Source organism: Parambassis ranga, chromosome 3 (genome assembly GCF_900634625.1).
Source record: "Parambassis ranga chromosome 3, fParRan2.1, whole genome shotgun sequence".
Taxonomy (NCBI): Eukaryota; Metazoa; Chordata; class Actinopteri; family Ambassidae; genus Parambassis; species Parambassis ranga.
Genome location: NC_041024.1, coordinates 24,555,779 through 24,568,245, shown reverse-complemented (window position 1 = coordinate 24,568,245; position 12,467 = coordinate 24,555,779). Strand labels below are relative to the sequence as shown.

General features: G+C 39.9%; 1 protein-coding gene across 1 annotated transcript in view; it reads right to left on the bottom strand.

Moving 5' to 3' along the window:
- Positions 1–12,467, bottom strand: part of adamts17 (ADAM metallopeptidase with thrombospondin type 1 motif, 17) — a 73,603-nt gene that overhangs the window by 45,876 nt on the left and 15,260 nt on the right. The window contains exons 4-6 of the mRNA XM_028402769.1: positions 4,738–4,910; positions 4,567–4,650; positions 4,116–4,273 (exon numbers count right to left, since the gene is read on the bottom strand). Of these exons, the coding sequence (XP_028258570.1) occupies positions 4,116–4,273; positions 4,567–4,650; positions 4,738–4,910 (415 nt within the window). The remainder of the gene's footprint in view (positions 1–4,115; positions 4,274–4,566; positions 4,651–4,737; positions 4,911–12,467) is intronic.

The window sequence follows — 12,467 nt, the reverse complement described above, 5'->3', positions numbered from 1 at the left end:
CGTAAAAGAATCCATTTGTTGCCAACATACAATGATTTTTTGGATATCTGGGCCAGGACAGATCCACCTGATGCATCCGTCATTATCAGGCAGAAGGACGCTGCATTTGAAGGATCTAAATGGGACAACCCTGTCGCACTTAATCCGTCTACAAAAGGTGTCCTTTTGAAGGACGTAGCCCCTCAGGTGGGACACAAACAGTTTAAAAGTTCCAATAGTATTTTATTGGAAAATTGACATGCAATGAATCCTGGGATATTTTGGGCCTTCAGTGGAAGGAAGGAAAAATGAAGGGGTCTTCAAATAGTGCAACAGCCTTGTTGCACCACTGTGTATGGTTTACGAACAGCCAGTGAATTGGACCATCGTACAATACAAGAACTGTCCATTCAACTCCACTTCCTGCTAACACAATGTTAACGCATCTTTTTAAAGTAAAGAGTAAAACACTCCAATTCACCCTGTTAGCCTATGATCTGCAAATGCCAGGTGTGGAAAACTTTTTTTTTTCACCATTGAAAAGCTGCAGGTTTTTACAGCCCTTGGCAGTGCTGAGTGCTCTAGCACTACAGTGACAACAGCTGAGGAAGAGAGGTTCCCACTGACATGTGGTAGTGCTCAGTTAGGTGTGAACAGCTGCATGCTGGCATCTGGGAACCAGACTTTACCAGGACCTGCTGATATGCAGATTTATGTTTTTAGTGATATTGACATGAGCAACAAATGGTAAAGTATAGTAGAAGATCGTCTGCAAACAAAATTCTCAAGGTTTCTGCCTAAAAATCACTTTTTTGTCCAATTACATTGTATCCAATTTCCTGATTAATCTCCTTCAGAGGTGGCCTCAAGTACAATGACCCTGTTCAAAGACAAAACTAGAGCTGATCAGCTACCTCAGCTGACGTGAATCTGCTAAGTATGAAAACATACATAATGTTTTATGCCCTTGGAGTCTATAACTGTTAACATGTATACTGTTTTTTTTATTCTATTCTATTCTATATTTTATTGGTAGTTTATTTTATTATGTATATATCTTTTCTTAACTTATCCTTTGCTGTCTGTATCTTTCCCCATTGTGGGACTAATAAAGGTTTCGTAATCTTTCTTAATCTTAAGTCTCTGCTCCGTGTTGTCCTAAGCAGTAGCACAACGACCATTCTGGTGCCACTTGTGCAAAAGGTAATCTTAATATCTGAGGTTCGCTTTAGATCTGCAGTGTGCTCTAACAATCATCCACAGAAAAAAAAAGCAAGAGCAAGAGGTATACATCTTGAGGAATTTGTGCCTTGTAGCTTGATAGCAAAAGTCAATAATACAAGCTGTGACATGGCCAAGGAGCAAACCTTAAGGTCTCAGGACCTTCTCAGGCAGAGACAAAGAAAGACTAAAAACAGGACATAAAGGGATCACTGTCGAGGATGACACACACAAACACTGCAGGCAGCTCACACAAAGAGGTCAGACAATGGAACAAACAAAGTCCCAAATATTGCCCATTACAATACAAATATTTGTTATTGTTATTTGTTATTTTGTGAGGAACGCCTTTGAAAAATATAACTTGAACTTATGCATTGTTCAGTACTAATAAATCTCTGATTAACTATTAAAGGGAAAAGTTGATGAATGAATGAATGAATGAATGTTCTACATAATACACAATAATATACAAAAGAATACAAAAAATACAATAATTACAACAGTTTTTCAAACAAACTGCATTCAAATTAGCAGAAACGCTTCAGTTTTGGGCTGCACATGCAAAAAAATAGTAATAAACTAACCGTTTGTGGTTTGAGTGCCCTCTACAGGCGTGTTGGTGCCATGTTTCCTATTGTTCATTATCATGTTCAACAAACACTGAAGAAGACATCATATATTGGCCAGCCATCAGCGGTCTGAGAGCTCTGAGTGCTAACTGTAACTCTAACCCTCTAGAGGTGTGTAGATGCCATGCACTAACATCGTGTGCAGCATGAACTGCATATTCTAGTTCCGAACAGGGAGCATTTTTTTACACATTACATTTCGTGCTGGGAATGACCTCTCACATAAACACACCAGAGTGAAATGTGTTGTCATCTTGAAGTACACACTCATCTGATGCCTCTCACTCTGCACCACATTTATCATTTACTCCAGTAACTGCTGTGCTCGCAGGGTCAGTGAGTCACAGTTGACCCTGTCATCACCGTTATTCCACCCAGTCTGCCTCAGATGTAGAAGCCTGATAATGACTACCGGCAGATGCAGCAACTACATCTGGTCTGTCAGACAGACTCAAAGATGCATTTTGGTTTGGGGATACAAACATTGTTCATTTTTTATTTTTCTACTCATGCCACTGTCTGATCTTTCACTGTAATATATAGTCCTGCATCTCTATGGAAACCTGCGTCCAATGAAAAAGAACTTGTTCTTATTTTACCGTAATAAAGACAGAAATCACAAAATAATTGATTGTTTATGGACTCAACAATCAGTATAAACAACATGTGCTCCAGGTGTTACCAATCTTTGATTTTTTTTTGTTTCATAATTTTTATATATATATATATATATATATATATATATATATATATATATATATATATATATATATATATATATATATATATATATATATATATATATATATATATATATATGTATATATACAAAGCCATTAATAATGAACATACACACACTTCCACGTATCGTATTTGTTTAAACGATTTCATTTTTACAGAATCTTGTCAGTGCTTTATTTAGCAAAATTGTCTAAATTGAGATGTGTAGAAGTGCTTTCGATTGAATATTATTGTCGTAGTACAAGCCTGATATCTTTGCATATTCCTCTATGTGAGTGGCATGAAATCACCCTGAGGTAAGTATGTAATTACGACTTATCTCCTCCTAACAGTTATGGTCTGTTACGGTGTGTCATCCATATCAGTCTCTGGGAGAAACCTGAGAGCTCCATGAAACATGTTAATTTGTCTGCATGCCGCCTCGCTATTGCCAACTCCCCTCCGTTATTGCTTCTGACTGATCCTGTCCTCACATGGAAGCCTTTTGACAGAGGAGGCGGAGGTGAGTGGGAGATCAGGTTTAGAATAAACTACTTCAAGAACAAAAGGCCAGTGTATACTCTCTCCTTGTAGGTAGAGGAAGGAGGATGGAATCTGACAGCAGACATGAGTACTCATTTAAACAAAAGGATTCCTTTCACCTCTCGCTCCCTCTTTCCTGGACTTAAAGCAGGTAATAATCCTAAATTAGAAATGTGTCATGTTGCACCGGACGCCGCCTTGTTGCAGCTCAAGCATGACGATGGAGAACAAATCAGCCTTGATGACAGACTGAGGAAGGAGAGATTACAGCACGGGACCAAAGTCGGGAGAAGAATCCAGTTAAGTTTAGGGGCCAGGGGACAGACTCTGCCCACCTTGTGGCACATATTTAAACTGAGTATATAAAGATTGATGACATGACAGCTCCCTGTCAATGAGGAATTTTGATTGCCCCCAGTTTCCCTGATCTGTTAGTGGACACATACCATATAAATAAAATAAAATAAAATAAAATAAAATAAAATAAAATAAAATAAAATAAAATAAAATAAAATAAAATAAAATAAAATAAAATGTTGCCCTCAATATTTTTGTACAATAGGCAGGGCTGGAGCCACGTTGTCTTTATGCACAGTCTATGGTGAGTAATCTAAGAGCACCCTCTGCAATGATCTCTTCCTTGTGTCAAACTGCCTGGTTAGTTTGCACCTGGTGAACTTTGTTTTCCACTCCACAATATAATGTCCTGCACCTGTACGTACGGAAATTGCATCATGGCTACAGCTACAGGGAACTCTTGAACTCAAGAGATTTCTTCTTCTGTGGTGCCCCCTATAAAATGATGGCGATCTATCCACCTCTCCCCTTTTGTACAGTCTTCCTGTGGGAGAGGTGGGAGCCTCATTTTCTGATATATATCCACACTGTTTATAACTATTCCTGTGTTAGTTTACCAACTGTTTACGTCAGTGGTATTTAGCTGATAGGAAAATAACTCATATCACACATTACAACATATATAACACATTTATCATTCATCAGTCAGCGCTGAGTGCATACCTGGTGACCAGCACTGCAGTATCCACCGGTGGAATGTCATCTCTTCCACCGGGAACGTGGTTGGTACCGAGATACCGAGGCCCTCCAAACTCTTGATACTGCCAGTGACAGAAACTCTCCAGAGACCTTTCTCCATGATGGCCCACCTTTAGCTTTTCCTATAGAACACATACAGTCAGTAAACCTCACATGATTACTATTTACAGAGTTTAGTGTGGATAATATCAAAACAAAGGCTCTAATTTGGCAGGGTTTTACATGCAAATTACAAGGAGTGTTCATTTTATATGGGCAGGGGGAAAAGCTGCTCTTTCCAGAGGTCAATGACCTTTTCCACACACACACACACACACACACACACCAGGTGGGACCAGATGCTGCTGATACTCAAGCTATCAGAGCTGACGTAGACTTTGGAGGGGGTCAGAGAAAGGTGAAAAGTCAGGCTTACTGGGCGACTGTGAAGCAACACCAGCTTGGTGACTCGAATGTTGATCCTGATTCCTAGACTCTGGTGGTGAAACATGTTGTAGACCTACACAAAACAGAACATTAAATACACACTGCACCGCTACGGAAGACAAAGAAAAAGAGAGGAAGCATCATGGCCTTGATTCTTTACCATGTTCATGACCGTGAGCAGGAACCTCTGTGCTGCCTCTGCACCGTGGTACTGCACCATGTCTGAGTCTGCCACCACCACCGTCTCCACAGTGTACGTCTCATGTAGCCGAATGGCATTTCTCTTCCCACGACCCTCCTCGGCCACTTTTGACCTCTTCTCCTTCTTCTTCCCTACCACAAAACAGACAGACAGGCAAAAAAGACAGACTTTAGGCCAGAGATATAGTCATGTGACAAACAAAGCATATACATTCTCCTGTGGTAAATGAGAAAGACCCCTTTGCTTCAGAAGCTGGTGTTGAGACAGAAACAAAACAGTCATTTATTTATTCGGGAAAATAATGTTTTTTTTACATAAATATGTATGGCAAAAACATGCAAACTTGTCTGACCCCTTGTGAAGCATTAATGGCAACTAAATGTTTTCAGTAACTGCTGGTCAGTTAAATAGTCACAAGGAATTCTAGCACATTCCTTTGCTCAACTGGTGGGTTCCCCCTCATGAACTGCTTGCTTCAGGTCCTTCCACATCATTTCTATAGAATTAACTTATATGCAGACGTCCTGAAACTTTTGAATTTAATTCAGAATTCATGGCGTACTGGCCCAGATACATGACATATAACACAGACCCAAACCATGATACCACCACCACCATGCTTAACAGAAGGACTGTTTTGTGCCCTGCTCAAGCAACCACAGATCACTATCACCATGCAAACTTAACCTATGGAGAACCTCCAACAACATCTAATGCATGCATACTATTACGCCTACAATTTTTAATCTACACATTGATGACTGAAGCTGAGTGGATCAAGTTTGAGTTGGAACAAAATGGTATTAAACCTTTCAAATATTCTCAGATGTCAGCAGGGAGATCTATATTTAGCTACAAATACACTTTGATGTACACATGTTTTAGCAGGTGAAATATGCTATGCTACCAAGCAGACCAATCACAGGCACATCTCTGAGACGGTTCTCATTAGGTACGACTTTGTGGAACAATCTTGAGCTTTGTGCTGTTGATGAAGTAGCCATTAGGGAAAGCAATGGGTGTACAGATAAAACGCAGCAGCTTGTGTGTAAACACACATAAGCTACAGTCATTTATTTTGCAAAGTGATGAGTCAAACACAGAACCAATATTTATTTAGAGTTTCCTATCGGTGAAGAATTGTCTGTGATACTTGGAAATGACAGATCAATCTAAACTACTTAACCCAAATATGTAAACTCATTATATCCGGCTTACATTGTGTCACAGTAAGAATATATTACATAAATAAAAAACATGTTGTCTGACAGCACACCTAAGATAAGTCTGAGATAAGGCATGTAGACTTGGAGCAGGTCTTGACCATGTTTCTACACTACCTGTCTGTTCCAATCTGTCTGGGCCTTGATTTTCCAGTCTAGTTTTACATCAAAAACACCAGTTCTCTGTCTTCTCTGCTTCATTCCAAAAACTTATGCAAGCACTAAAAGCTAAACTGTTAAAACATAAAAACACCAAACTGTTCGAGGATCACAATAGCCATGACACTGAGACAACTGTATAGGTTAACAGAAAGAGGTGTGGTAAGCTGAAGCCAATACACACCCTGTCAGGTTTCTCATCTTATTTTGTAGTTTGTTCATTTCCTGTTTTATTTTAAACTCACCAACCTCCCTGTCATTTCAGGTGTCTTGTTTTCCCCTTCCTCATGTGTGGTGATTACCTGCCCCCCAATGTGTCTAACCTGTGTTTCGTTGTCTTACCCTTCCCTCTGTATATGACGTTCCCTTCACTTCCCGTCAGATCGTCTTGTGTCCTGTACTGAGAGTTGTAGCCACTTAGAATTTAGCATTTAGCTCTGTGAAAACCTGTCTATGATCCTTGTAGTGTTTTTACTTCAGCATAGCTTACTCCTCCTGGTTATCATAGCTCCTTGTGTTGCTGGTTTTTAAATTTTGCTTGTCTTTTGACCACTGTTTTGCCTAAGCCTTCTGTACCTTTTCCTGGCTGAATGTCTTCACGTGTGCCGACCTGTTTTTGGATTTAAAGGACTTGTTTTGCCTCACTCCGACTCCTGCTCTGCATCTTTATCTGACAAACTGAGTAAAACCTAACACAAGCCAGCAGCAGGGATTAGTCAAAAGTCCAAAAAAAATATAGACACTTCCTAAATGCATCTGTGTGAAGGACAGTTGGGACAGAAAGGTACAGCCAAATTGAACCTCACAATTGTAATATTTCACTTCTCACAGTGACAAGAAGAGAAGAAACAAAAATATGTGCACTCCTCTACATAACTAGGAAGCCATGATTGGCTCTAATGGAATCAGAAGTCACATGAGAAAAAATTAACTTTTTGGCTGAGCTGCAGGCTTTTTATAATCAAAGTACAAAAAACAGTTTTAGTTAAATATCTTTGGCATGTAAAGCTCTATTTCCCCCAAGAATTATAACATTTGTTTTAAGGCATGTTTTAATTTCACATAATTAAGAGCATGACCACTTTGAGTGACAGGATGGTACAACCTTCCTTCCACCTCTTCCCCAGAGTATGGATTGAGTTTAGTTAGACTCAGATACTGCCAATATGGGCATGGTTGGAGTCTCCCATAGGACCTTAAACTTGCTCTTCATTCTTCTTTAGAGCTAACAGTAATATTTTTGCTAAAAACTTCAACACTCCACAAACTTTATATAATAAAACATCAGTTTCTGTATCACATATCCACTCCAGGGATCCTACACATTTTCAAATGTAAAATTCCAGACTTTTTCCATACTCAAAGACACGTGCTCATATTGTGGCATATCACTAAAATGCATATCATGTTTATCTGGGTCTAAAACTTGTATCAGTGCCCTGTCTTTTGTCATCACTTATATATACATTACTCAAAATACATGATCCCACCCTGACACACCCACATCACACAGAAAAGTTGACTTTAAGACACACTAAAACACAGATATGTAAAGATGTGAATCGCACATGTTGTGCAAGTGCACACACAAGCTTACTTATAGCATTCTTGTATTTACTATTGTGTGGCTCTGTATGAGTTCCACTCTAGCGCAAATATAACCATGCCAAGAGATGCTGGAAAGAATTTATGGGTATAGAACATTCACTAATGTGAGAAATGGGTAAACTTACATTCCCCCATTGTTGAGTGACATTAACTCTCATGGAACTAATGTACATCCATATGTTGATCTAACATACGTGGCGTAGCAGTCCACTCAGAAGCATTAAAAAAGTAATTATTATAAATAATATATTTACATAATATCATGGGTGGTCTGGGGGCCCTCCTCCAGGAAATTTTAATTTATTAAATGCCATTTCCTGCATTCTGGTGGATTTTAACAGGTTGTTAAACACCTGTTTTACCTACAGAAGTAAAGGCTTATTTTCTGATTCTGGAATCTCCTTATGTCCACTGCAGATATGGCAACAACTTGTCGTTAGCCAACTAATATTGTCTACTCTAACTTTGAGTAAACAATAGCTTCCTCCCAACTGTTCTTTGTTAAGTTGAATCTAACATCAAATTAATGTCACCTAGAGCAGCGTTTGCGAAACCCCGTCTCTACGGTCCCTGGGTTTACACTTCTCTGGTCTCTGTATTTCACACAGCCGAGTTTGCCCCAATACACGCAGACACAGACACAGACACAGACACACACGACACAAAAGTCCGCTGGCACAGACGAACTAAGACTAATTATATTACCGTAAACGAAGAGAAATTGGATCGACGTCTATGATTACTCGAAATGATAAATTGTGTAACATGTTGATGAGCTCTTTCAAAAAAGTATTTTTTTGACTGCGGCATGTGAACGACGCTCCTCATCTGCATAACGCTCATCTCTACTAGTTCCTCTTGACTCGCTGCTTTACTTTACTAATTGACAGTTTCAGAACACAGAACACCATGTTTCTCTCCCTCCGCAGGCATTGCAGCACATGTCCTTGGCAAAATGTAACGAATTCCGTTGGTCTATATTTCTGAAAGTTGAGCTGCATTTTATAATGTAGCGGCAAATGTCTGGAAATGCAAATATTTTTCCATACCCTAATTTCCCTTTTCCATCCGTTTTCCAGACCTGGAAAACACTCAAATCAAATTCCATGCGTTTCCATACTGCGTAGGAACCCTGCCACTCCAAACATTAATGTGATCATGCCTACTGGCATTGTTAAGTAATCTCACCGCAGTACAACCGCAGTACAACAAAGATCCTTGACATACCTGGCTTAGCCTGAACTCAGGTCCTAGAGTGCCTCTATCAACTTCTTTATCCTCATCATCACTGTTACTGTTGACATTAAGTCAGCTTGTTAAGACTGTTAAGAGGTTTTAACATTCCGCCTCGTATTTACCAAAATAGGATCTCCGGCATCAGGGTGGGACTGCTTACTTGAGGAACTGCAAGGCCAAGTTCTTGCTTGGAATGAGCCCCGTATTGTTTGGCCCATCTGCTGTCTGTTTAGCTTGTTTCCTGAAGTGTACAAATGTGACTGATGGATGTTTTGTTCTCAGGGAAGCTTTGACAGGCCAGTGACAATACAACACAAGAGCAAGGGTTCTCTGTAACACTGCATTAGGGACTTGCCCAAGACACAAATTATCAACCAAGAACCAAGGGGGGCCCCAGTGCATTGGAAGCCAAACGGCCAGAATAATCCATGTATTGTTGCATATGTACCATATAAAGGACTTGCATCTCACACTTGATCTTCTGCACCGCTTGAGTTACTTCTTGAGCCGCTGCGTTGTGACAGAACAGAGGCTGCATATATGACATGACTTGGAAGTTATTCTTTCTAATTAGGTTGTAAAACAAACTGCAACATTAACTTAAGAGCTTTTCTTGGGAAGATACTGTTTGATAGCCCATCCTCAACAGGAAACAGATCAAACATTACAAAAAAAAACAAAAAGCATGCTGAGCGTGCTGATAATTTTTTAGCTGAATATGTTTTACGTATTCAAGATACACGTTGAATCTTGAATATGTAAAACATATTCAAGATTCAAAGTGTTTTGGCTAATGCTATCATCTGTCCAGTCTTTATGTTATGTGTGCTTTCCATAACTCTCCACCCAATGAGATATTTAGGGCTTATTCGGGGTAGAAAAAGGTGTCATCTGCAAGGTACATACTATTTGAGGACCCCTACAATCTGCAGGGTGGGGCTTAGGACTGATCGGCTTAACACAGCAGCGTGGCTCTCTTTGGGTTAAAATTAGAGGTAAAGAAAAGATGATATGCCTCAAACCATGAAGAAATCATCAAACTAAAGGACAAGAGATGTGAATCAATAAATAAAAATAGACCTATTGTGAGGTAAAGCTAACTTATATAATTACACTGTTTCAATCAAATTCAATACGAACCTTGTACTGTATGTAAGGCTGGATAAGCTGATGTAGGGGTTATTCCATGCATGACCTTTACAAACTTCACCCAAAAAACTGGGGTGCTGAGCCAGCATGGTGGATCAGTCCATAGAAAATGTTCGACATAAAGTACACTTTCTGTGCAGCTGTAGGGTGAACAGTGATGTCTAAAGTCAGAAGGTAAGTTTGCCATTTCAGCCTCCATATGTGCTTTGGTAATCTTTGATCCAGCACAGCAACTTGTAAAGCAAGACAACTGTGAACCTAACTGACAGGAACAATGCATTTCAGGGTCGACCCTATTCTGCCGCTTTTACATGATTGTATGTTTGAAGTGGAAATGATATGTTAAGCACTTTAACTGAGATGTGTTTGACTCACAAAAAGACAAATAACACAGTGCTTTGAACTGTGAGACCACCTCCAGCAGCACAGGGAAACAATGACTCTGCCTACTCAGCATTTTGTTGAAGAACATTGCCTCATACAGTGACTGGATTGCAGCGGCTTGTGCTCAGGCCTGAATTATCAACATCTACCTTAGTGAGTCAACGTCACTGCACAAAGAAGAACAAGGTAGAATTCAAGATCAGCATTACAACTACATGCTCAAAACAAAGAAAGGGTTGTACTTCTCTAGCTCTTCAGAGGCATTTGACCACATGGACCGGTCATTGACTTTCACAAGTATGAATGATCCTTGGGTGCCATGACTGTTGTCCTTAATTGGCCCAATTTTTATGGGTATAAACTGCCTCATACTACAGAGCTTTGGAGATACATCATCACCATTTGACCATTGTCAGTCATGGTCTAACTTCATGAACTGACTGTCCTATAAATCCATTTGCAGGTGCCAAATGAGTGACGCTGTTACATACTGAGAGCCTGGACATGTCTCTACTGTTCCACATGCATGTCCTCGATGCAATAAAATACTATGTATTGTCTGGTAAATCACATTATGTCTACATTCATTTACAGAATTCCATCACAATAGCAGGAAAAGAAGCAGAATTGGATATTTTGGAGAGCGGAGGTGTGCACAAACTTTTCTTTTCCTTTTTTTATTTTTGATGGACAACCAATGGTTCTGCTGCCTAAATGTTACTGTACTATTTGTGTTTGCATCCAGTAGTACCTTAAATAACCTCAAACCAACTCCGAACTCAGTGCCTTGATCACATGAGAAGAGGACGAGAGCAGACTTGCCCAACCACAGAGTCTGGTGCACAACACTGCAGGCAACAAGTGGTGCCAAAGTGAAATACTAGTCAAGACCAACAGTGTTCCAGTAAAGTCTGTATTTTTGTTTTGTTTTATTTGCTGAGTGGCAATGAATGTATTGAAGCCAGCTACTGAAAGGCCAGACCGGCTCATTGGTAATTATATACCATTTGAACCACAACTGTAAGTTAAACTCTACAATGCATAGAAACATAAGGCACTGCCTCCGGCAATACAACTTATTTCAAAGCATCCACTCAATTAATGTATGCATGTTTTTCCTCCACTAACTGGTTAGCTATGACCTAGAGCTGGCTTAAAGTGTTTCACCAGATACTCTAATGATTTTTAAATTGTATTACGCTAGAAGTTTTGGCGACATTGTTCAATAGTTTTCACATGATGTCCATGCCAAAAATGCTAGAGTGAGAGGGAGAGAGAGAGGAAAAGACATAGAGACAGATTGTCATTTTGTGAATTCCTCTGGATGTGGGACTGATTGTTAATGGATATAAAGTCTGTCTCAGTTTGCATCTCTCTCCAGAGACCATGTGGTTTTAGGGGAGGAAATGAAAGCTTTGGTGAAAAGGGAGGAGAGGAACGGAGAGGATCTAATCTGGCACTCCCTAACACCTATCCATCTCACTGTAGGACAATAGGTACCTTCAGTACATGGATACTAGTATAGCATTAGCATCTTTTGCTTCTCTCTCTGTACAGCCAAATGGCCCCACCCTCCACTATAAGCACTCTGCTTCCACTGATGGGTCTGGGAACCGCCCAAGCACGACAATAGGAATGTTAGATATCCGCAGTGGACTTCCAAGAAGTTCCCCAGCAGAATAAAGAAATAACTCAACTTCATTAGGTTTTCACTGAGACCAGACGTCTTCTCACATAGCAGAGTGTATAATGTGTTGAGAAATGGCTGAAACCAAGCAGACAGAGGAGCTGCAGCCCAACACACACACACAACTCTGCAAGTTTTTCTTCTTTCCTTCTAAAGAGGTCTCAGTTATTGTGTATGCCCCAGTTATGGACATATGGAAAGAATTTATTTATACAGGTTGTCAAAAGTGCTGGTGGTCTGGT